The following is a 25,708-nucleotide window of genomic DNA, read 5'->3' as shown; positions in this document are numbered from 1 at the left end:
TTTTGGTCAGGATGGTCTCAGTCTCCTGACCTTGTGATCTGCCCACCTCGGCTTCCCAAAGTGCTGGGATTACAGGTGTGAGCCACTGTGCCTGGCCAAAAGTTTATTCTTAAATGTATAGTAGGCTCCAAGACAACACTTGATTCCAGCTGTATGTGGCAAAGGATGTGATGCAGGGAATCCAGATGTTCATGGGATCAAGGGTAATCACTGCCTCAGGCACAAGGAACAGCTTACTGCTTGACAGATTTTTTTTTCTTTTTAAAATATTAATTTTTAAATTTTTAATTTAATTTTATTGTTTTACAGATGGAGTCTTGCTGTGTTGCTCAGGCTTGTCTTGAACTCCTGGGCTCAAGTGATTCTCCCACCTTAGCCTCCCAATGTGCTGGGATTACAGGTGTGAACCACTGTGCCCAGCCAATTGCCAGATGTCTTTTTTTTTTTGAAAGAGAAAAGAGAAAGAAAAAAAAAGAAAGAAAAGAGGAAAGAAAGAAAGAAAGAAAGAAAAAAAAAGAATGAAAGAGAGAAAGAAAGAGAAAGAGAGAGAGAGGATGGAAATCTTGCTGTCTTGCCCAGGCTAGAATGCAGTCTAAAAATGGGTAATGCCAGATGTCTTAATTCCACCTGTGGCCAGGGGGTCCCTTCCCCATGGTCTTGGCTTTTAGCCCCTCAAATTTCTTCTGCTCCTCTTTTTGTTTCTGCTTGAAAGCCTTATCTTCGGCCATGCTTGCTGGTTCACACCTGTAATCCCAATACTTTGGGAGGCCGAGGCAGTTGGGTTATTTGAGCCCAGAAATTTGAGACCAACCTGGGCAACGTTGGCAAAACTCTGTTGCTACAAAAACATTTAAAAATTAGCTGGGCAGGGTGGCATGTGCCTGAGTCCCAGCTAATCAGGAGGCTAAGGCCAGAGAATCACTTGAGCTCAGGAGGTGGAGGTTGCAGTGAGCTGAATTTGCACCACTGCACTACAGCCTGGGGAAAGAAAGAAGGGAAGGAAGGAAGGGAGGGAGGGAGAAAGGGCTTTATCTACATCATGCCCCATCCATCTTCTTGGCCTGATTCTTGGGCTGTTTTAGAGTTTTTCTTGCCACCTTTGTGGCCAGACATGGCACCTGCCATTCCTTCCCCAGACGCTGCCAATGGAAAACCGCTCTGCTGTTCTGATGCCTTCTGAGCTCTGCTTCCTTCTGTGTGGCCTTCCTTTTCAGGATCACAGCAAGACTAGTAACAGCAGCCCAAGGTTCACATCCAGACATGACAACATCCCCAGAGAGGCAAAGCCAGTGTCTTCTTGAAGTCTCTCTTAAACAGAGATGAGCCCTTCCTGGGAGTCTCCTGGCCATCTTTCCTCTGTGCCAGAGGTTGGACCAAACTGGTTTCCTGGATGCAGCTACACTCCGTATTCCAGGCTCCTCAGCTGTGGGCTGAGATTTAGTCAAAGAAATTTGCAGAAGTGATGAGCATCTCTTCCAGGCCTGCTTCGTAAAGCTCCCCATGCCTCATCTTTTGTGTTTCTCTCCCCGCCACAGGCCTGACACAGGTGTGCACACTGCCCAGGGGTCATTCGGGAAGGGGCTGGAGCCATCCAACAGAGGGAACCTGAAACTTGAATCAGAGTTGGGAGGAGGCTAACCTGATCATCAGGAACATCTGTTTTACATTTCACCTGAGCCAGAGATAAACTTCCCCCATGTGTAAGCCACTATATTTTGGGGGGTAGGTTTGTTACATCCCACATCCAAAAATTGGATTGCATGCCCACCCCTTAGCTAATCAGCAAGAAGAATGGGACCATCATGGCTGGTTTTGATCAATCAGGATTTTCCCCTGGAATGCGGATAGAATCTCCCTTCTCTGGATCTCATGGGCAGTGTGGACACTTGAACTTAACAAGTCATGGCTCTGCTGGCAAGGAAGACAGTGGGGTGGCTTCATGACAGGAACCCAGCAGCATCTACGACAAACTAATATTCACTTTTCTGAGTTACATTATGGAGTCATGGCTTTTCACAAACTCAACTGATTTCAATGAACCATAATGTATAAGTCAGGATCCTCATGGGAAAGAAACGTCATACTTGACGTGGGTAATTTCAGGAGAGTTTAATAACAGGACTATACAAAGATGTGGGTAGGGTGTAGGGAAACCACATCACCTGGAGCTGGGAACAGGGTGCTCTGTACTCCTTCTAAATCCAAACGTGTCGAGTGGGCAGGGGATGATCAGAGCCTAGGGTCTAAGAGGGGTAAGAAGGGGGCAGCGGGGTAAAAAGGGGGCAGTGAGGGAAGAAGGGGGCGGCAGGGAAAGAAGGGGGTGGCGAGGGAAGAAGGGGGCGCCCGGCAGGCGCAGTGGCTTTTGGGTTCAGAGACTTGGCCTAACCGCAGCAACTCTGCAGAAGAGAGCTGGGGGGATAAGTGCTCTGATCTCATTCTTCTCAATGCCCCCATCCTCTCACCGCTGTGCTCCATTGGCCAAACCCAATTGGGAGCAGAGGACAACGTTGCTTGCTGATCTAGACCACAAGTTCACAGCAGGGTGGAGAAGAGCAGAGAGTGGCCCTGGAGGGGCCGATGGAAAACACCCAGCAGGCAGAATCACTTTCCCGGTGCTTGCCTTCCTATAGCGTGGCTGGTGGGGGCCCTCTTTGTCCTCTCAGGCCTGCCCAGGGCATCTCGTGAAAAGATCCTGGCTCTCCAGCATCCGCAATAGGTTCCAGCCTATCCCAGTTTTCACTGACCCAAGACACGAAATCAACTCCCTCCCACAGAGTCCTGGAGTTACTTCCACCAGAAAACACTCTTAGAAAATACAATTTGTGTATTGGGGGTGCTCAGAAAGGCTGCTGTTGGGACATTATTCATAGTGACAGAGTTTATCTTTCAAGATCATCAGCTGACAATGATTTTTTTTCCAACTTATTATGTTAGTGACCGTTACTTTCCTTAGAACTGGTATCTTTGGCTGTTAAGACTTCCTATGTGACTGGGGGTGGTGGCTCACACCTGTAATCCCAACACTTTGGGAGGCTGAGGTAGGCAGATCACCTGAGGTGGGAGTTTGAGACCAGCCTGGACAACACGGTGAAACCCGTCTCTACTCAAAATATTAGCCAGGAGTGGTGGCATGTGCCTGTAATCCCAGCTACTTAGGAGGCTGAGGCAGGAGAATCACTTGAACCTGGGAGGCGGAGGCTGCAGTGAGCTGAGATCATGCCACTGCACTTCAGCCTGAGTGACACAGCAAGATTGTTAAAAACAAAAAAGTACTGCAAGGCCAAGGGGGAGCTAAGACAGCACCAGGAGTCAGGGTGAGGCACAGTGGCTCATGCCTGTAATCCCAGCACTTTGGGAGGCCAAGACAGGTAGATCACCTGAGGTCAGGAGTTCAAGACCAGCCTGACCAAGATGGTGAAACTCCGTCTCTACTAAAAACACAAAAATTAGCTGAATATGGTGGTGGGCGCCTGTAATCCGAGCTACTTGGGAGGCTGAGGCAGGAGAATTGCTTGAACCTGGGAGGTGGAGGTTGCAGTGAGTCGGGATTGCGCCATTGCACATCAGCCTGGGTGACAGAGTGAGACTTCGTCTCAAAAAAAAAAAAAAAAATTAAAAAAAAAAAAAAAAAAGAAAGTACCAGGAGTCCTTGCAACTCACCTTCCGTCTACCCATCCCAAGTCTATCTTACGGGGATTACGATTTAGAGTCCAGCTAGAACTCTCCTTTCAAAAGCCAACCTGAGTAAGTCCAGCAGAGGAAACCCTTCCTTAGAGGTCTCTGTTTTATAGACTTCATCTCTAAAAACAAAACAAAACGAAAAAGACTTCCTGTGGCGATGACAAAGAGACAGAAGCAGAGAAACGCAGAGAGGAAAGTGTGGGAGGATTCACTGAGTTCCTCCTGGCTCCCAGCCCTCGATGCCCAGCGGCATCTCTGACTGTGGATTTTGTAAGACATTGTTTATGTCTTTCTAACATATCCTCTTTCTGATTAAGAAAGCTGGATTCGGCCATGCGTGGTGGCTCACACCTGTAATCCCAGAACTTTGGGAGCCCGAGGCGGGTGGATCACGAGGTCGGTGGATTACAAAGTCGGGAGTTCGAGACCAGCCTGACCAACATGGTGAAACCCCATCTCTACTAAAAATACAAAAATTAGCTGGGTGTGGTGGCGTGAACCTGTAATCCTGGCTACTCAGGAGGCTGAGGCAGGAGAATCACCTGAACCAGGAGGCGGAGGTTGCAGTGAGCCGAGATCGCACTACTGCACTCCAGCCTGCGTGACAGAGTGAGACTCCATCTCAAAAAGAGCAAGCAAGTAAGCAAGCTGGATTCTGCTGCTTGCAAGCACAAGTGTTACTCAGCTCACTCTGACTTCAAACAATGCCACATCTCCTGCCACGCCCCCTTCAGTTAGACCTGTTGGAGTAAACTTGCTTTGCATGATTGGTCTTGTTCTATCTGTACCCCCACTAACATCCTCATCCTCCTGGTTAATTTAGAAGCAAATCTCAAACACAAATATTATTTACTACTTCATTAATCCTACTGCAGGTAGATTTCTCAATGAAAAAATATTTAGCAGCATTTGGTCTTCTTTGAGGAATCCTCCCTCAGTTCTACTATTTCTCTTTTTTTTTTGTTTTTGAGACAGGGTCTCACTCTGCCACCCAGGCTGGAGTGCAGTGGCAGCGATCTCTGCTCACTGCAACCTCTGCCTCTCAGGTTCAAGGAATTCTACCACCTCAGCCTCCTGAGTAGCTGGGACTATAGTTGTGCACCACCGTATTCAGCTAATTTTTGTATTTTTTGGTAGAGACAGGGTTTCAACATGTTGACCAGGCTGGTCTCAAACTCCTGACCTCAAGTGATCCGCCCACCTTGGCATCCCAAAGTGTTGGGATTACAGGTGTGAGCTACCGTGCCAGGCTTAATTTTTCTTTAAAAATTAAAGTTTTGTGGCTGGGCGTGGTGGCTCATGCCTGTAATCCCAGCACTTTGGGAGGCCAAGGTGGGCGGATCGTCTGAGGTCGGGTGTTCGGTACCAGCCTGACCAACATGGAGAAACCCCATCTCTACAAAAATACAAAAAATTAGCCGGTGTCGGGGCACATGCCTGTAATCCCAGTTATTTGGGAGGCTGAGGTAGGAGAATTGCTTGAACCTGGAGGTGGAGGTTGCAGTGAGCCCAGATCATGCTATTGCACTCCAACCTGGGCAACAAAAGCAAGACTCTGGCTCAAAAAAAAAGAAAAAAAGATTAAAGTTTGCCTTTTAATCTCAGTTATGTAATCCACCTGGAATTGACTTTGTGTGTGGCATGAGGTAGAGAAGGTTTGAAAATGATGAAAGTGTTCTGTATCCTGATTGCTGTGGTGGGTTCACAACTGTATGCGTTTGTGGAAACTCAGGACTATAAAGCAGTAAATTTATTTATTTATTTGAGGCAGGGTCTCACTTTGTCACCCAGGCTGGAGTGCAGTGGCGTGATCTCAGCTCACTGCAGCCTCGACCTCCGCAGCTCAAGCGGTCCTCCCACCTCAGCCTCCTGAGTAGCTGAAACTACAGGTGTGCCACCGTGTATTTTTTGTAGAGACGAGGTTTTGCCTTGTTACCCAGGCTGGTCTTGAACTCCTGACCTCAAGCAATCCTCCCGTCTCGGCCTCCCAAACTGCTGGGATTATAGGCGTGTACCACCACACCTGGCCTAGTACATTGATTTTATCTTGATAAATCTGACTTTGAAAACCATCATTCGTCACTGGAGAAATGCAAACTAAAACCACAGTGAGAGGAGGAGGGCATGCCAAAAGGACACAGGAGCTAACACAGGAACCATTGCCCCATGCTTTCTTTGGGGACCCTTCTCTTCTCCACTCTCAGTCCATGCAGTGTAGGGGGCTGATCATCCCTGGCTGTCTAAATGGGTACATGATCCCAGGTCTGGCCAGTCATGCCTCTGGCCACAGTGACTAGTTCAAGGTTAGGCTCATGACTGAAGACCTGCCCAAACACGCATTCCAGTCCTAGGATGGGACATGATCTATAGCGGGAAAAGGGAATCGAAGCTTGTCGGATGTCTGCCTGTGAGTTGCTGGGAGCCAGAAGGAGGGGCAGGCTTACTAGAGAGTGACGTCTACTCAGAGTAGAAAAGAAACCATAAAAGAAAGAGAGAGAGTTGGTGAGCACTGAGGACACTGTTGAATCCTCTGGGTCCAGCCATTCCTGAAGCCTGTTATTGGACTGATTCATTATTTTGCTTATCTTGGTTGGGACAGTCAGGACACTAGCACAGTGATCAGCCAGTCCATCAATTCACAATTATTTTATAGTGGACACTTAGCTGGACACTCTGAAGGAAGGGATTGTAACAGGAATAAAATGACCACGGCCTGCTCCTTGAGGTGATGGCATCCACAGTAGGTGAGTAAACTTCACAAGGAAAGAGCATGAAGCCTGTGGTCCCTGCCCTCAGGGGGTTCTCAGACTACCAGGACTGAGGCAATTAAACAACTACATACCATTTGATGCACTAAGTGTGATGAATCCCTAAATATCTCCTTGTTAGATATAATATTCACTGACCATAACGTGCACTTTTTCAGATTATCATTTCTGAAATTAGAACGTGTCTGGAATCAATGGCTTATCATTGTGGTCAGCCAGGAAACAATGGCAGTGTCGCTATGGGTGACTCAGTGACCTTGAACATACTGTTGCTGTTGTTATCACTTCAAGTTGAACCAGGTACTACTCGAGTTGATTTCACTGCCTTTTGAAAGAGTACACTGTGATTCAGCACTGAAATGGAAAGGTAGTGTGTAGGCACAAAGGCACGGGAACAGAGCAGCAAATGTCAATTTGACATTAGTCAAGAGAATAAGCAATGTTCGAAGAATGTGGTTCATGTTCTCTTGCAACATAATAACCATGCACTTTATAGGAAGGTACTACCGATAAATGACATGATTCAGGTTTCATATTGAGTTGTGCGAAAAAAGAATGTGGTGTGATTCAGAGATAGAGTCTGAATATGAGGAAGTTCTGGAAACATTATAATCACTATATTTTACATATATTTTCTGTTTATTTATTTAGAGATGGAGTCTCACTCTGTCCCCCAAGGCTGGAGTGTAGTGGCACCATGTTGGCTCACTGCAACCTCCGTCTCCCGGGTTTCAAGTGATTCTCCTGCCTCAGCCTCTTAAGTAACTGGGATTACAGGCACTCAGCACTTCATCCAGCTAATTTTTGTATTTTTAGCAGAGACGGAGTTTCACCATGCTGGCCAGGCTGGTCTTGAACTCCTGACCGCAGGTGATCCACCCACCTCAGCTTCCCAAAGTGCTGGGGTTACATGCTTGAGCCACTAAGCCCAGCCTATATTTTCTTTTTAATGTATGCACAAGAATGTTACATGACAGCAATATGGGTCTAAGTAAGTCTAAAGGAGAGCTCTTTCAATATGTTTAAAGTACAAACTATAAGTGATAAATAAGCTTTGCTATATTTTCATAGGCAGCATATTTTTCTTTCTTAGAGGCATATAAAACAATGGAATCCCTTAGAATTGAATGTGCTTAGAGGCAATGAACTCTGTTGGGTGTTTTCTACGGAATAGGATTCAGAAGTGTGAGCATATACAACTCGCTGTAGGAAGCTCCCTCCACACAGATTACAAGGTGTTACGGGGGAAATGTTACCGAAAGGAAAGCTAACGCTCTACTTACAGGGTCCAGGGCTTTGGATCTTGCCCAGGTCAACACTGTAGACAGTAAAATAAAAACCTTCTGCTTTTCAAAGTGGCTGACTTCTTCATTCAGTGCTGCAGGGCCAAAAAGCAGAGTGGTTATTCGGACCCAGTCACGACTTGCTTTTTTTCTAAGTCATGTGTACTATTAGTCACCAGTAGGAGCCACTTAACGCCAGGGTGCTGTTAGCTCTGATGCTGCTTTGACCTGTTCCCATCACTGGTCTTCAAATGCCCCCTCCTTTCTCACCACCTGTATCCGAAATACGGATCCCCACAGGTTGTTCAGAACCAAGCATTTCCGCCTCATCAGCGCTCTCCACTGCTGCCCTTTCTCTCCACTATGCTCATCAGCTGCCTGATACTTTCCAAGCTGAGCTAAAAATTGAGGCCCCTGCCTGGTTTCTGGCCTCTGGCCATGTGCTTTTACTTTTTGGGAGGGCTGGTGACAGTAAGGGCCATAGCTGACATGAATTAGAACAACTCATGGGCTTTGTTGAATTCCTCTCACTATGAGAGAGGTATTCTGTGTTACAGAGGTGGAAACTGAGGCACAGTTTGCCCAGGATCATAGAGGGAAGTGATGGGGCACAGAGTCCAATCCAGGCTCTCTGGCTGCCAGACCCGTGCTGTCTCCACCATGCCACCTAGCCAGCTGTCCAGAAAAGGGAGCAGGCTGGGGATGAAACAGCAGAGGCCCCACATCAGAGGTAAGGCCCTCTTAGGAGTTCCCATAAGGCAACCCTGTTCAGTGAAAGCCACTGTGGAAGGAAGTAATTTGGGGTGTGCCCACCCTTCCCACTCCACCCCTGGGGCTGTGGGCTGTAGCGGACATCACCGATAAGGCAAAAATGTTTGGTTATCAAGAACTTGTAGGGATCTGTATTTAGTATAGAGGTAAACAGAAAGATGAGCATTTAATTTCCAAAGGGTTTATTGCTTTGCAGAAAGGCTCTCTACACATTTAAGCCCTGAATCTCCTTGAATATATTTGGCTAAGGGATTCCATTAAAATATTCTTCATGATGGATAATTTTCAAGAAAAATATAGGCCAGGCGCGGTGACTCACATCTGTAATCCCAGCACTTTGGGAGGCCCAGGCGGGCGGATCACCCGAGGTCAGGAGTTCAAGATTAGCCTAACCAACATGGAGAAACCCCATCCCTACTAAAAATACAAAATTAGCCGGGCATGGTGGCACATGCCTGTAACCCCAGCTACTCAGAAGATTGAGGCAGGACAATCGCTTGAACCCAGGAGGCAGAGGTTTCAGTGAGCGAGATCACACCATTGCACTCTAGCCTAAGCAACAAGAGTGAAACTCAGTCTCAAAAAAAGAGAAAAGTATCCAAGCTGCAAAGTGAGGTCTAATTTAATTGTCAGAGGGGCTAAGTGATGCAGCTGTCATGGTATGATTTTAGTATCACGAGGTGATTCCCTAAACAAGCAAAACAATGAAATGCTGATATCCTGGATCTAACAAATGTATGGATTTCTACCCTAAAATGAGAAAGTATTACTGAATTAAGGCTAAGAACACCACTACGATCATGTATTAATTCAAACTTTAAGTGTCAATTTTGTTTCTATTTTTATTCTAATACCAAAAATTGTCTCTTCAGTTTATTTTTGCTCTTTTAATCTTTCTGCTCTGCTGAGCTTCAGTTTGGCCTATTTTGTGAATACTTGGCACACTTTGCAGTCCTCTAACTGGGTTATCCTTTTTTATTTATGACATTTATAATAGATCTAAAATGATCTGCTCGTCCCCCTTTGAATACACCTTCATCTATAGGCAAATATTTTCTCTCATTTCTAATAATGTGTTCCTCTTTCTTCTGCCATCTTGCCTTCCTTCCATAGTATCTGCAAAAGGCAAGGTAGGAGAAGTCTAAAACCTTTAAAAATAATTTAATAAAACATTATGAAAAATGATACATAGTGGGGCGTGATGGTTCATGCCTGTAATCCCAGCACCATTGAAGGCTGAGGATCACTTGAGGCCAGGAGTTGGACACCAGCCTGGTCAACATCGCTAGACCTCATCTCTACGAAAAATTTAAAAAAAAAATAGCTAGGTGAACGCCTGTAATTCTAGCTACTTGGGAGGCTGAGGCAGGAGGTTTACTTGAGGTCAGGAGTTTGAGGCTGCAGTAAGCTATGATTGCACCACCGCACTCCGGCCAGGGTGACAGAGTGAGACCCTATCTTTTAAAAAAAGAAAAAAGGAATGAATATCCATTGCAAGAAAAACAGAATCTAAGAATGTGCATCAGGTAAAATGACAAAGTCCTCATCCCTTACCAACCCCATACCCCCCAGGTGACTCTGGTGACAGACTGAAGGGTCTCTGACTATACTTTCTTGCAGACACAAACACTGTATATCCCAAAAACTAAGTAAGTCAGTTAAAACTTTTCCTCTAAATAGAGAAGTAAAATTTTCTTGATTATTTGAACCTCTTTATTAGGAGGAAGCAGTAAAACACTCTACATTTTAAAGCTCATGAAAGGAAATGCAGTGTCACAGCCTGAGGAAAGGTTATGTTCCCTCGACGGGGAGAGGGTGGTCCTAAGGAAGGCTGATGCCCATCTGTCACGGCAGGAAGTCAGTGGTTCAAGTCTGAAAAGCACTATCAATAGGCACCTATGGAGGCATTTTGATGTATTAAATGAGGTTGCCTGGCTGGGCGCTGTGGCTCATGCCTGTAGTCCCAGCATTTTGAGAGGCCAAGGCGGGAGGAACACTTCAGGTCAGGAGTTTAAGACCAGCCTGGCCAACATGGGGAAACCCTGTCTCAGCTAAAAATACAAAAATTAGCGAGGCATGGTGGCATACGCCTGTAATCCGAGCTACTCGGGAGGCTGAGGCAGGAAAATCAATTGAACCTAGAAGTCCTCAGAGATTGCCGTGAGCCAAGGCAATGCCACTGCACTCCAGTGTGGGTGAAAGAGCAAGATCGAGGTTGGTTTGGGGGAGCATGAATCACAAAAGCATCACCTTGCTAAACACCACTTCATTCTTTTAGACTTGAGGGCCTTACAGTTCATTATATTTTTCAAAGCACTTTCAAAATACAAGCATTCTCTACAAGCCTTCCCTGACCTTTGCCATCAGGGAACATTTGTTGAATTGAATCAAATATTTAGAGTTAGAAATAATTCCTCCCCTCCTAAAATAACTGGGCTCTTAAACATAACTTTCCTGTGAGCACACCTGCTTTGTTGCATTAAAGTTTCTCTTTCATGCCTTGTCTCTTGTGTGATGACTTGTGCCTTGGTGTATAACGCTTTTCTTATCTTTGTATCTCCCCAGTACATTCAACCCCACCTCCTTAAGCAGTGCCTACAGAATGAGTCAGGTTGAATTTTAAAAGTTAAATGTTTCGGCCAGGTATCATGGCTCATGCCTGTAACTCCAGTGCTTTGGGAGGCTGAGGCTGGAGGATCGCTTAAGGCCAGGGGCTTGAGACCAGCCTGTACAACATAGCAAGACCCCATCTCTACCAAAAGAACAATTAGCTGGGTATGGTGGCATGAGCCTGTAGTCCCGGCTACTTAGGAGGCTGAGGTGGGAGGATTTCTTGGGCCCAGAAGTTCGAGGCTATAGTGAGCTTTGATCATGTCCCTGCACTTCAGCCTGGGTAATGCTTCATTTAAAAAATATGTATTTATTTTACTTTATTTTGTTTTATTTTATTTTGTAGAGACAAGGTCTTATCATGTTGTCCAGGCTGGTCTTGAACTCCTGGTCTCAATAATCCTACCACCTTGGCCTCCCAAAGTATTAGGACTTTTTGCTAATTAAAAATATTCTATTCTTCTGAAATATCTATCCACAAGCATATTATTATCATGGATTTCATCCTTTAGGAATACCTCACTGACCAGAGACTGCATTAAACATTAAAAAATGTTTCATCTTTTTAAAATGAAACATTACCCAGGCTGAAGTGCAGTGACATGATCATAGCTCACTACAGCCTCGAACTCCTGGGCTCAAGATATCCTCCCGCCTCAGCCTCCTGAGTAGCTGGGACTACAGGCTCGTGCCACCATACCCATACTTTAGGTATGAAATCCATGAGGCTGAATTGAAGTCTCATACCAGTTTACTGGCCTGATACAGAGACTGGTCTGAAGTTTCAGATCAGTTTTTTTCTAGCCCTACTTAGCCTAGTGTTCATAGATGACTATTAGGTAAAGTAAGCAGCGCTACAATAGCATCTCTGGAGATAGAAGTGTACACCGCACTGACCAGAGACAGCCCAGATGGCTTCCTCCACTTGCTGTGGGTTCTCAGTGATGTTATAAATAATAACATCACACTCTAGCAGGCGCAGGAGAAGGTCTTCTCGGGAGATGGCCTGAAAAAGAAAATCAACAGCCATTTGCAGCAAGAAGCTTACAAGGTAACCTTAATATTTCGATGAAATGACACTTTTCAAACGAGATCTGCTACCCTGAAGAGTCCCACAGGAAACACTTGCAGGAGGATTTCTATTTGAAATGAAACTGTGACTCTCTTCTGTGTGTAGTTTTCAAGTAACAAAGAAGTTTATGAAAACCACTTGGAACAGATGATTTAAAAATTGCATAATAATCTTAGGTATTATTTCTTCATGCTGTTTAAACTCCAATTCAGAAGGGAAGAATTAGAACACACTGAAAGAAATGAGTGAGGCATTTAAAACTAATTCAAGCTCTATGCAAGATTATTTGAGCAATTATGTATCACAAATCACTCAGAAGTGCTGATGAGTGATGAATGTGGATTATCTTAGAATTCTCAAGATGTTCTCTTTCTAGATGTAAGGTACCTTATTATGGTTGACAGCTGGAACTATTTTAAAAATACAGAAACGTTCAATGGTTATAAATGTAAAGTTCATATATTAAATAGAAGTACCTTTGGTGATCATTTTCGGTGTTTTCTTTAAATGTGAGACACAGTTTCACTCTGTCACCCTGACTGGAGTGCAGTGGCATGATCTCAAGTTCACAGCAATCTCCACCTCCCGGGTCCAAGTGGTTCTCGTACCTCAGCCTCCCAAGTAGCTGGGACTACAAGCATGTGCTACCATGCCTGGCTAATCTTTTTTTCTTTTTTGTAGAGATGGGGTTTCACTATATTGGCCAGGCTGGTCACAAACTCCTGACCTCTGCCCTGATCCACCTGCCTTGGCCTCCCAAAGTACTGGGATTACAGGCGTGAGTCACTGTGCTAGCCAGTGATCACTGTGTTTTAACTAGTCATTCCTTGCTGCATGAATACCAGCAGGCTTCCCAATAGTATGGTGCCTTGAATGCATTAAGAGAACCATAAAAGGACCCTGCGTTTCCAAACCAGGATGTGCATTAGTTGTTATTCCCATTGTCCTGAGCACCAGCTGTTTTCCGCAGTTCCTTGACCAATTGTATTAAAGCAGAACCTTTTAGAACAAGCTGGGTCTCTTCCCTTTATTGAAGAACAAAGGGAAGTTGATGTCTTTCCTTAGGAAATGACAGTTCTGCCTTGGCAAGGTTAAGGCATCCTTGTTAAATTCAACAGCATGCATGAGGTTGCTAGTTTCTCCAGCCCTGTTCCTGAGATCCTTTTGAATGAATCTGCATTAGTTTTCTAGGGCTGTTGTAACAAACTTCCACGAACTGAATGGCTTGAACAACAAAAGTCTCACTGTTCTGGAAGCTGAAAACCCAGGATCAAGGTGTTGTAGGGTTGGTTCCTTCTAGGGGCTGAGAGAGAGAGTCTGTTCCCCGCCTCTCCCTTAGCTTCTGCTGGTTTGGTGGCAATCTATTCCTCATCTTGTAGATATGTCACCCTAATCTCTGCTTTGATATTCACATGGTGTTTTACCTGTGTGTTGTCTGTGTCTAAATTTCCCCTTCTTACAAGCCCACTGGTCATACTGGATGATGGACCCACTTTAATGACCTCCATTTCGTTGGATTTCCTCTGCAAACACCCTATCTCCAAATATGGCCGCATTTAGTAATACCGGGGGTTAGAACTTCAATCTCTCTCTTGGGGGTGCGGGGAGAAGCAATTGGATGCATATCACCAGCCTTACAGTTCCTTCTCTCGATTCAATGTGCAAAAGGGAAGCCACTGACAATCTTGATCCAAACACTGACTTTTACTTTACCAATAGCACGACAATGGGACAGGACACTACCTTCCCAGTACACCTAGGATGGATCAGGATCCAGAAATGACACATGAAAGAAAAGAAGAAACACTGGGAGAATTCAAGGACTCAAAGATGTATATTCTAGATGTGGGCCAAGAGAAGAAGATACAGCATCTATGTTTCCAGCTTGTAAAAGCAGGTGTGAGTGGTGTCCATAGAAAAATATGCACACGTGTTAAATTATGGCTGGATCTATTTAGGATGAAAACAGCCACATTTTCAAGAGAATGGTCAGCCTGACCCGATGTTGAGTGACAATTTTTCTGCATTCATTTGTTCACCCAACAAACATTGTGGGCCCTGCTTTTGACTCTAGTGACAGAGACAAAACTGAATAATATACAGCTGATGATACACTGTGTGTGTGTGTGTGTGTGTTCTTGACTTATACCACATAATCATGGTCTTATGTAGACAAGGGCCCAACCAAGCACACATGAAGCCTTTGTACAAATGAGAAAAAAAGGTAACCTGCTTGGTGAAAAAATTATACGAAGGGGTGGACTCTGGGGCACAGGGAAGCCAACATACTAGGCTGCTCTTCAGCCCCTACTCACTCCCTTACCCAGGCACTCCTGTACAGTGTGTAACCTGTGCAGCTAGACACAAAAGCCCCAAAGCGGGAAAGGGCTGTCATAGAGGTGTACCTGAGGTTCAAAGGACTAAGGGAAACACATGATTATGTCTCATAGGACAAGGTATTTGCTTGGGTTGAAAGGGTGAATATGAGCTCACCTGGCAGAGCCCAGAAAGCTTGTGGAATAGCAGGTGGCTTGTTGAGCCAGGTAGAAGCATCTTTTATAACCTGGAGCAGGCTAACAGTTTCCATTCTCACCTCTCTCTCGCCTTGGCTTTGATTTATTTTTTGCTGGTCTTCTCTGTATCATTCCAATTTCAGCATATGTGCTGCTGAAGCAAGCACTCTCTCACCTTTTCTGCCACCTTGTTTCTTCCCTGTGGCTCCTTATAACCCATGCTCTTTTTTTTGAGATGGAGTTCATTCTTGCCCAGGCTGGAGTACAGTGGTGCACTCTCAGCTTGGCTCACTTCAACCTCTGCCTCCTGGGTTCAAGCAATTTTCCTGCCTCAGCCTCCCAAGTAGCTGGGACTGCAGGTGCATGCCACCACGCCCAGCTAATTTTTTGTATTTTTAGTAGAGATGGGGTTTCAGTATGTTAGCCAGGAAGGTCTTGATCTCCTGATTTCATAATCCTCCCGCCTTGGCCTCCCAAAGTGCTGGGATTACAGCTGTGAGCTACCATGTCTGGCCAACCCATGCTTTTTTTATGCCAAAGCACACCGCATACTTACCCAGGCATTCCCCCTTGCATGGTGTTTCCTTCCCCCCTTCCCTGTCTCAGAAGCTCCACTCAACCATGGAAGAGCAGCCTCAGCCCCACCATCCCCAGTAGATCCCGAACTTCCTAGGGAGAGCCATCTGCAGGACTTTGTGCTAATGGAGGCTACAAGATCTAAAGATCAGAGCATAGGAGGCCTTGATCTGTTTGGCAGAGAGGGGTTTGAAGCCTCATTTTCCTGCCTCTCTAGATATGACTGAGAACTCATTAGGTGCCCCTTTCAGAGTGCCTTGGGTGATGCTCTGTGCAGGCCTCTTTCTGCATTCATTTGTTCACTGCTGCAGAGTCCCTGCCAAGCTGTGAGCTCCATGTTCCTCTGTGGCTCATCGGGGTGCTCAAGAAACATTCACAAAATCAAATTCAGGTGAGCAGTGAGAGACAGTGAAGATCAGAACTAATGCCCATGGCTATGAGAATGGAAAGGAGGGGTGGCACCGGACAAAGAGGTGCGCTGAGGACCTCATGACCAGCAGGATTCAGGAGTGAAGGGCAAGCAAAGAGCCCACAGTTCTCTGAGGTTTTCAGCTTTGAGGGAAGGCAAGTGCATAATAAATGGGATAACGGACACTATTGGTTGTCTTCAAACTTCTGTTTCCTCTTCCCTTTCTCCAACAGAACCTGAATTTTGCTTCAGATACTCCTCAGCCTGCGGGAAATTAACTCCCTCTTCTAGCTTAAAGGATGAGACTAATTGATCTAAGGGTAAGTGGCTAGCTCCGGAAAAGGACAATGACTCCATTCACGACAGTGAGACTCAAAGAGATGCTTGCCAGGGACTGCTGGCAATGGCCATCCTCCTTTCTCTGAGACCTTCTGGAAGTTTGCCTTGCCAGGGTGTCACTGTGTAGGAACTAAGGCCATCAACTATCGCAGCCTCGCTGCCAGCCTGAAGATAAAGTTATCCCCCAAGGAGAGCTGAGCCTAGGAAGGGGCAGGAAAAGGAGCTGGAGCCTGTGGATCAGCCCTGAAGCTGGTGAATTTCCTTATTTATTAAGCCAGTTTGGGTCACCTCTGCTTTCTATTACATGCAGTCCAAGACAGCTCCAACTGACAGAGACAGCAAGGCTCTTAATAAAAACCAGTAGCACAAAGTCATACAAAGAGCGGTTTTGTAGGGGGGCCTGATAAACATGACTTTGGATATGTTGATTTAACAATGTCTGCAGGACAAGTAGGTCTAGGAGGCAGCTGGGTTTGGAGGCTGCAGACAGATGATGAAAGCATTGGCTTATGTGCGGAGCTGAAGCTATAGGGCTGGATAAGATTTAGGAAGGCAACCTGTTATAGGAAAGGAGGGAGCTCTGGTGAAAACTGTATTTTTAAAGGGTAAAAAGAGGAAAAGGAACCAGAGAAAGGTGCTGAGGAGTGCTTGGACACTTAGGAAGTCAGTGCAGATGAGGCACAGAAGGGAAGGCCAGTTTCTCTCGGGAAGGCAGGCTGCTGCTGTGAAGCCAGGTGAGCTAAGCCCTTGGGAGTCAGGAGACTGCTGGGGACACTGGCCAGGGCACTTCCTGTAAAGTGTTGTGGGCAGAGCCAGCCAGCACTGGATAGACCAGTGAATGGGGGGTGAAGAGGTGAGGGCTGCAAATGCAGCTGGTCTCCTTCTGAAGTTCAGTGGTGGCAGGGGCTAGGGGCAGGGAAAGAGGCTGGTGGCCAGCAGGGAGGCCAAGTGAAGTGTTTTATATTACATTACACAATGTGGGCATATGTGTAGGTGGAGAGCAAGAAGCCAGTGGTAAGAAGACAGAAGGGGATGAATGGGAAATAATACACAGAAGACAGGGAAAGGGGGTGAATGGGAAGGTCCCAAAGATGTCCAGGGGGACACATTTCTCCATTCCACAAGTGTTTATTGAGGCCACTTTGTAGCGGTGGCTGTGTTAGGTGCCACAGACACAAGGATAAACACAGGGATATACAAGTCACTGTCTCCACCCTCAAGAAGCTGACAGTCCACTTCCATGGACCTCACAATAGACAGGTGATAATGATGAGTGTGAAAAGCGTTATGATCTAGCCGGGCAAAGGATGATATGGGAGCTCAGAATCCAAACTGCGAGTGAGGGAGAAGTAGGAATCATAAATGGCTTCCTGGAGGGAGTGACACAAGTCTTGAAGGATGAATAAGATGGGTTAGGTAAAAAGAAAAAGAGAGAAGCCTGCTCCAGGGTACAGCATGTGGAAAGCTGTATGGTAGGCTTCAGAGAGCAGCAGGCAGGGTAAGGGAGGAGGCGGCCTGGGAGAAGAAGAGAGCCACTCCTTCTTAGGTATTTAAATGTCTCAGGACTAGGACTGTGTTGGATTTGTCATGTGGAGACAGTACTGTTTCTAGAGATTGCAATGGTATATTATTTCTGAGTGGCGCATTACCAAAGGATGTTTCTCTTTAAAAAAATATTTTCATACGTATAAAATAGCGACAGGATCTTGCTATGTTGCTGAGGCTGGTCTTGAACCCTTGGCCTTAAATGATTCTCCCACCTCAGCCTCCCGAAGTGCTGAGATTATAGGCATGAGTCTCTGCGCCTGGCCTATTTCTCCTTCACAGATGGTGCCCAGCATGGCACAGACTCATCTTGGATAATGCAGGGCAGAATATGCTAGAGAGAGAATTGTATGAGTCTGAAAGTCCAAATTAGATCTAACCTTTCCAAAACTATCTAATTTAAACTCTTCGTTTTGGCCCAAGATTGAAAGTGGGGTCTCCAAGGTAAATCTCCATCACAGGAGAAAGCCATTCCCTCAACCTGGCCATGCCTGCAGAATAGAGGGGAGGGGAGGCAAACAGTAAAACAAGTTGTCAAGGCATTGGAGCAGAAGGCGATTGTTCCCTCTGTCTACTCCTGGCCAGAGCCTCCGGGACTTACAGAGTATGTCTCCACGGCAAAGTCGGGCTGCGGGCTCTCCGGCTTGGACAGCGTGCCCACAACCTGGAATGTGCCTTCCTTCACTTTGGTTGCAGAAGCTTCCCACATAACTGACTTAATTTCATCTTCCTCTTCTTCCTCCTCTGTAATTTCTTCAAGTGAAGCCCCAACTACACAGTTAGATAGAAACTGCAAGGAAACAGACATTTCCCAAATGTAAGAACAAATCAGAGTCAGGGGGCCAGTGAATGATGATGATTCTAGAAACTTACCTTTCTCGAGTGCTTGCTGGGGACCAGCAAGGCAAAGCAAATGGTTTGCACACTGTCATCTTATTAAAGTTGATTTAATTCCCAGAGAAGTGGGTACTATTATAATTCCCCATTTTACAGATGAGGAACTCAGGGTCAGAGAGCTTAATCAGCTTGTTTCAGGATAGTGCACTCCTCTCTTAGAAGGCAGAGCTGGGTTACAGTGATGATCTTTGTGTTGTCCAACAGAAATAAAAAAACGTAATAGGAGCTACATAGGTCATTTCATTTATTTTTAAAGATGTGGTCTTGCCATGTGGCCTAGGCTGGTTTCAAACTTCTAGGCTTAAGGGATCCTCCTGCCTAGGCTCCTGAGTAGCTGGGACTACAGGAACTTACATAGTTTCAAATTTTCTAGTAGTGGCCAGGCACAGTGGCTCATGCCAGTAATCCCAGCACTTTGGGAGGCCGGAGCAGGCAGATCACGAGGTCAGGCAGATGGAGACCGTCTTGGCCAACGTGGTGAAACCCTGTCTTTACTAAATACAAAAAAATTAGCTGGGCGTGGTAGCTTGTGCCGAGTAGTCCTAGCTACTCGGGAGGCTGAGGCAGGGGAATTGCTTGAATCCTGAAGGTAGAGGTTGCAGTGAGCAGAGATCATGTCACCGTCCTCCAGCCTGGCAACACATCAAGATATCATCTAAAAAAAAAAAAAATTTCTAGTAGCAACATTTAAAAAGTAGAAACAAAGGATAAAATTAATTTAAATGTTGTGAGGTTGGGCGAGATAGCTCATGCCTGTAATCCCAGTACCTTGGGAAACTTGAGGTCAGGAGTTCGAAACCAACCTGGCCAACATGGTGAAACCTTGTCGCTACTAAAAATACAAAAATTAGCTGGGCGTGGTGGTGCACACCTGTAGTCCCAGCTACTTGGGAGGCTAAGACAGGAGAATTACTTGAACCTCAGAGATGGAGGTTGCAGTGAGCCGAAATTGCGCCACTGCATTCCAGCCTGGGCAACAGAACAAGACTCCATCTAAAAAAAAAAAATTTAAATGCTGTGGTATTTACTGCAATAAATCCAAAATATTATCAACTTAATATGTAATCAATATAAACATTATTGAGGTATTTTACTTTTTTATTTGAAATTCAATCTGCATTTTACACTGATGGCACATCTCCATTTGGATCAGCCAAATTTTTTTTTTTTGAGACAGAATCTTGTTCTGTTGCTCAGGCTGGAGTGCCGTGGTGCAAGCATAGTTCACTGCAACCTAAAACTCCTGGCCTCAACCGATCCTCCTGCCTCAGCCTACTGAGTAGCTGGGACTACAGGTGTTTGCCACCAAGTCTGACTAATTTTTTGTTTTTATACTTATTTTTATAGAAACAGGGTCTCACTATGTTGCCCAGACTTGTGTGGACCAACCACATTGAAGTGTTCAATGGCTACACGTGGCCAGTGGCTGTGGTATTGAATAATGAAATAGAATGAAGTTGGTGAAGTTTCTTTCCTTGTTTTCCAAAAGCTATCCTTAGAAGTGGCTTCTGCAGTGGTTAAGAGTTTCATTTGTTTATACGTCAATAATTACTTATATATGTCAACAATCATTTTAATTTATCTATTAGGCATATATAAATAATCATGGCATTAGCATACCTTGGGAATAAAAATATAATAAAACCAAATAAACAGAAAGTCCCACCTCATTATTTTGATAGAAAACAGTCTAGGTTAGCATGCAAGATTGCCAGATTCCACCTCATACTGGAATATATTTCTCCCAAGTAAATTATGTATGTTTTCATTTCATTTATCTCTCAAACATACATATTCAATTTTTTTTTTCCCTTTTCACAGTTGAGGAAATTGATGCCCAGCAAAAAGGAGATGGGGCTGGGATGGCATTGCCTAACTGAGCTGTAAGCCTAACGACGCTCTAGAGACACAGCTTCCAGTTCTCTCATATCCCTTATATTCCCACTCCTATGTTCCTTGGAGCAGACGATCCAGTGATTAGCTGGAATTTGAGAAAGGCCCTGATTAATGAAGGATCAACTAGAAAATTCTGTCATTGAAAAGCTTTTGAAAAAGATCTCTGGGCAGAGCCTGGTGCCCCATGCTTGTAATCCCAGCACTTTGGAAGACCAAGACAGGAGGATTGTTAGAAAAAGATCTCTGTATACTAAAAGAATTACAGTTATATCGATATAACTATAATCATTATAAAATACATTGTTATAAAAAATAATCAAGATCAAAAGGGGATTAAGGAAGGAGATAAACTCCCTTCCCTCATTTTTTTTTTTTTTTTTTAGGAGACAAGGTTTGACTCTGCCCTCTATATTCCTCCCAGCTGGAATGCAGTGATGCGATCACAGCTCACTGTAGCCTCAAACCGGACTCAAGCAATCCTTCTCACTCCGCCTTCTGAGCAGCTGGCACCGTAGGCACGTGCCACCATGCCTAGATTCTCCATCACTCCTAATCTCAGTCATGTTCATGTCACCTCCCACAGGTGACCCTTGAACGACACAGGTTTGAACTTTGTGGATCCACTTATCCACTTATTTTCTTCTGCCTCTGCCACCCCTGAGATCAGCCCTCCTCTATGTAACATGAACACAAGGAAGATGAAGACCTCTAGGATGACCCACTTCTGTTTAATGAGTAGTAAATATATTTGTCTTCTTTATTATTTTCTTATAAACATTTTCCTTCCTCTAGCTTACTTTATTGTGAGAATGCAGTATATCTTATATGTACAAACTATGTGTTAATCGACTGTTTATAGTATTGGTAAAGGTTCCTGTTAACAATAGGCTACTAGTAGTTTAGTTTGGGGGAGTCAAAAGTTATACACAGCCTGCAGTCCCAGCTACTTGGGACACTGAGGCGGAAAGATCACTTGAGCCCGGGAACTTGAGTCCAGCTTGAGCAATGTTAATGAGACCCATGTCTCTATATATACATAAATAAATAAGAGTTATGCACAGATTTCCAACTGTCTTCTCTATATCTGTATCTTTTTTTTTTTTTTTTGAGGCAGAGTTTTACTCTGTTGCGCAGTCTAGAGTGCAATGGCGTGATCTTGGCTCACTGCAACCTCTGCCTCCTGGGTTCAAGTGATTCTCCTGCCTCAGCTTCCCTAGTAGCTGGGATTACAGGCATGCACCACCACACCCAGCTTATTTTGTATTTTTAGTAGAGATGAGGTTTCTCCATGTTTCTCAGGCTTGTCTCAAACTCCCAACCTCAGGCTGGCCTCCTAAAGTTCTGGTATTACAGGCGTGAGCCACTGTGCCCAGTCTATATCTGTACCTTTTTGAAAAACATACCCCTAACCCTTGCATTGTTCAAGGCTTCCCACTGAATTTAGAGTATAAGCGAAACTCCTGACCAAGGCCATCCATGATCTGGCCCTCTGTGCTTGCCTGTGCTCCACTAATCTATGGAATACATTTCTATGACATGCAGACCATGGATGCAGCACAGCTTAGGAGCTGAGTAGGACTACATTCTGGCCTTCATGGGTCCCTTCCTCCATTAAAAAAATTTAAACATTATATTTCATGATTGCATGCTATAAACACATTCATTGACTGTAAGATTTCATTTGTTTCCTTCTGATTTCAAAAGAAATTAACACACTTTTTGTGAGCCCCTAAAAGTCTCATGGGCCCCGGGCACAGTACTTGCTGCACCCAATGAAGAAGTAGGCACTGTAAGCCCCGGTTCACTGTCCCCTAGCCACTGTGCTTGCAAAACCCACCAAACCTATTCCTGCTTTGGAACCTGTGCCTTTGCCATGGCCTTTGAGAACTATTTTCTCTGGCTCGATCCTCAACCTGTGTATGTTAGATTAAATGTCACCTTTTTTTTTAGATGGAGTTTTGCTCTGTTGCCTAGGCTGGAGTGCAGTGGTGCAATGTTGGCTGGCTGCAACCTGCACCTCCCAGGTTCAAGCAATTCTCCTACCCCAGCTTCCTGAGTAGCTGGGATTACAGGTGCCTGCCACCGTGCCCAGCTAATTTTTGTATTTTTAGTAGACACAGGGTTTTGCCATGTTGGTCAGGTTGGTCTCAAACTCCTGACCTCAAGGATATTTTCTGTGTACAGATAAATCATCTATCTTCTTCATGTCTGTATTTTTTTGAAAAACACAAATAAGATAAACACTACACCTGTTTGGTAATGCTTCCTTTCTTTAAGAATATTTTATCATAGTTTTGTTTGTGGCCCTGCTTCTTCTTTCCTACCTTTTCTGATAATTTGGAAGATGTATCATGTATTTAGAGTCCCTTCTGGTAGATACAGGTATATAATATACATATACATTGTTTATCATGTCATATATATATATACACACATATATACCTATATTATATACCTAAATCTCTGGTTTTTGCTTTTTTTGAGATTGAGTTTCACTCTTTTGCCCAGGCTGGAGTGAAGCGGTGTGATCTTGGCTCACTGCAACCTGCGCCCCCTGGGATCAAGTGATTCTTCTGCCTCAGCCTCCCAAGTAGCGGGGATTACAGGTGACTGCCACCACACCTGGCTAATTTTTGTATTTTTAGTAGAGATGGGGTTTCACCATGTTGGCCAGGCTGGTCTTGAACTCCTGACCTCAGGTGATCCACCCACCTCAGCCTCCCAAAGTGCTAGGATTACAGGTGTGAGCCACTGAGCTCCACCCTAAATCTTTGTTTTATGATGGATGCATTTTAGATGGTATACTGGGTTGAATAGTGTCTACCCCACCAAATTCCTGTCCTCTTAGAACCTGTGAATGTGGCCTGATTTGGAAATAGGGTCTTTGCAGATATAATCAAGTTAAGATGAAGCCATACTGGATAGGGTGAGTTCTAATCCAACAACTGGTGTCCTTATAAGAAGAGGGAAGTTTCGACACAGAGACACACATGAAGAAGGGAGAACAGCATGTGAAGAAGGTGGCAGAGACTGGAGTAATGGGTCTATTAGCCAAGTGGTGTCAAGAATTACGGGCAACCACCAGAAGCTAGGAGAGAGGCATGCAACAGTTCTTTCCCAGCTTCCAGTAGGAACCAACCCTGCTGACACCTTGATCTTGGACTTCCGCCCTCAAGAACTGTAAGAGAATAAATTCTGTTTTATAAGGCCACCCAGTTTGTGGTAATTGGTTACCACAGCCTCGAAACCTAATACAGATGGTATGTACTGTAGCCTCATCCTGTTTTATGCAAATTTGTCCTGTTCCAAAGTGCAGTCATTAGCTTCAGAGAAGTCTGTCCAGGGTGAGATTAGATTCCTCTGAGGCTCTAGAGGACAGAATTATGTTGATAAAATCATGGCATTTTTTTTTTTGACAACTGAGCATATTAACGTGAAGGGCCCCAGAGTTTTTTTTTTTTTTTTAATATTTTCATTTTCCAGGGCTAAAGACAGAGAAAGGTGAGGAAATGTAATGGAACTCAGAGACCCAAACAGTGTCTGGTTCATAACAGATGCTCAAATACCACATATTGAAGGGATGGATGAATGAAAAACGCTTCATGGACAGTATAAAAATTTGATTTATTTTCTCGTTAAGCTGCCGGCTTCAAAATCGATGGAGGAGTGGAAAGAGAACCTAGCAGGAGGCGGGAGACCTGGACTCTCTGTCCAGGTTCTGGTCTCAACTCTCTGTGATCTTGGGCAAGCTCCTTCACGCCTCTCAGCCTCAGTTTCCCCTCATTAAAAGGAGGACCAGGGGATGGACCTGCGATCTCCAGACAAGTGGACTTCCACGTAGGATCCTTTGTCCACACTGGATGCAGACTAAGGTCCAGGGGGCATTGGTGGTGCCCAGGACGCGGGACCCTCCCTGAAGAAAGGCCCCAAGAGCGCCCTGGAGCGCAGACCCTCGCTGGGTTTGAGGACCGGGGTCCGGGGTCTGTGAGCTGAGAGCTGGGATGCGGCTCTGGGCCGCCGCCGCCGCTCACCTTTCCGATGTTTCCGCTGCTGTAGGAGTCCAGCAGGTTTACAAACACCCTCTGGATCCGGAGAACTTTCTCCGAGGGAGCAGCACTTTCCTCTTCTTCAGCCATGGTGGGCGTCGTGCTGGTTGCTAAGGTGAAAGCGTCCCTCTGCTCGCCAAGGAGGCGGGGCCCGGCCGGGGAGGCGGGGCCGGTTCTCTTTCTGTGGTGGCGGGGCCCGGGCGCCGGGTGCCTCGTGCCGGGCAGGAGGGGTGTGTCGTGCGCAAAGCAGGGAGTACCCGGCGCTAGGCGGGGCGGGCCGGGCGGGGCGTGTCGTGCCGGGGGCTAAGCAGGGCGTGCCAGGCGGTGCGGGGCGTGCCGGGCTCTGGACGCTGGGCGGGGCGTGCCAGGCGGTGCGGGGCGTGCCGGGCTCTGGACGCTGGGCGGGGCGTGCCGGGCTCTGGACGCTGGGCGGGGCGTGCCAGGCGGTGCGGGGCGTGCCGGGCCCAGCGGGGCTCGGGACTCGCAGTTGCGTGAGCTCTCGGCTGCTGGGCGCCAGGCGGATGTCACCGCGAGTGCTCTCCGTGGCGCCGCGCGTGCAGCCCGTATCTCACCCTGGCTTGACGCCCACTGGGAGCCCTTGGGCAGCGCACCGTCTCCTTCGGAGGCTCCCTGGGCGTTTGTCCCAGGGGGCCCTGGATCTCTGTGCCTTTTTATCTCCATTGTTCGTAAGGTCTAGAAACACATCCCTGTGCCCGCTTGATCCGTTGACTAAAAAATAATGAGGATTCTGAAGAAGAGGGAACGCCCACATCCTAGGCCTCTCCCTGCCACGTGGGAGTTACTGAGCTCGCTCCCGTGGGGTTGTCTGGCTGGGGCGACCGGACGTGAGCCTCGGCTGCGAAGAATTGCTGTTGCCATGGAGTTTCGGGCTCCCGAGCATCTGAGCGACGCTAGCATAGTTTCGCCATTCGGCAGTTGAGGCTTGGTCCGCGTGTCCAGCTCCCTTGGAGGTTGTTTCCAGACGCAAGTTCCGGGAGGACCCCCTGGTGTCCGCTGGGGCGACCAGAGGGCATGGATGCTCGGGATTCGCTCACATTCACCAAGGGACAAAATTTTGACTTGACCGTCCCACAAGAGATTATACATGCAGTGGCTGAGATAAATCCACAGATTGAAAGACAGCATCCAACCTGGTGATTTACAGGACCGCAAAGGTTGTGGTGGACTAAGAATACATCCCGCAGTTACCTGGGAAGAGCCTGATCATATTGAACTATTTTCGTGCTTTAAGCATTAATTAATGCGCTAAACGCAAATATTTAACACTTGCAGCAATTGTGT

General features: G+C 46.0%; 1 protein-coding gene across 6 annotated transcripts in view; it reads right to left on the bottom strand.

Annotated features, from left to right (window-relative positions):
* Positions 1-24,537, bottom strand: part of AK7 (adenylate kinase 7) — an 88,398-nt gene extending 63,861 nt beyond the window's left edge. For 5 of the 6 annotated variants that reach the window (XM_002754264.6, XM_009006520.5, XM_054240339.2 and 2 more), the window contains exons 1-4: positions 24,392-24,537; positions 18,169-18,357; positions 12,011-12,119; positions 7,733-7,827 (exon numbers count right to left, since the gene is read on the bottom strand). In XM_002754264.6, the coding sequence (XP_002754310.3) occupies positions 7,733-7,827; positions 12,011-12,119; positions 18,169-18,357; positions 24,392-24,496 (498 nt within the window). In that variant the 5' untranslated portion in view covers positions 24,497-24,537. The remainder of the gene's footprint in view (positions 1-7,732; positions 7,828-12,010; positions 12,120-18,168; positions 18,358-24,391) is intronic. The other variant, XM_035261418.3, reaches the window with a different exon arrangement.
* Between the last annotated feature and the right edge of the window lie 1,171 nt (positions 24,538-25,708).

Source organism: Callithrix jacchus, chromosome 8 (genome assembly GCF_049354715.1).
Source record: "Callithrix jacchus isolate 240 chromosome 8, calJac240_pri, whole genome shotgun sequence".
Lineage (NCBI taxonomy): Eukaryota > Metazoa > Chordata > Mammalia > Primates > Cebidae > Callithrix > Callithrix jacchus.
Note: the sequence above shows the minus strand (reverse complement) of the source record. Positions and strands in the feature narration are given on the sequence as shown.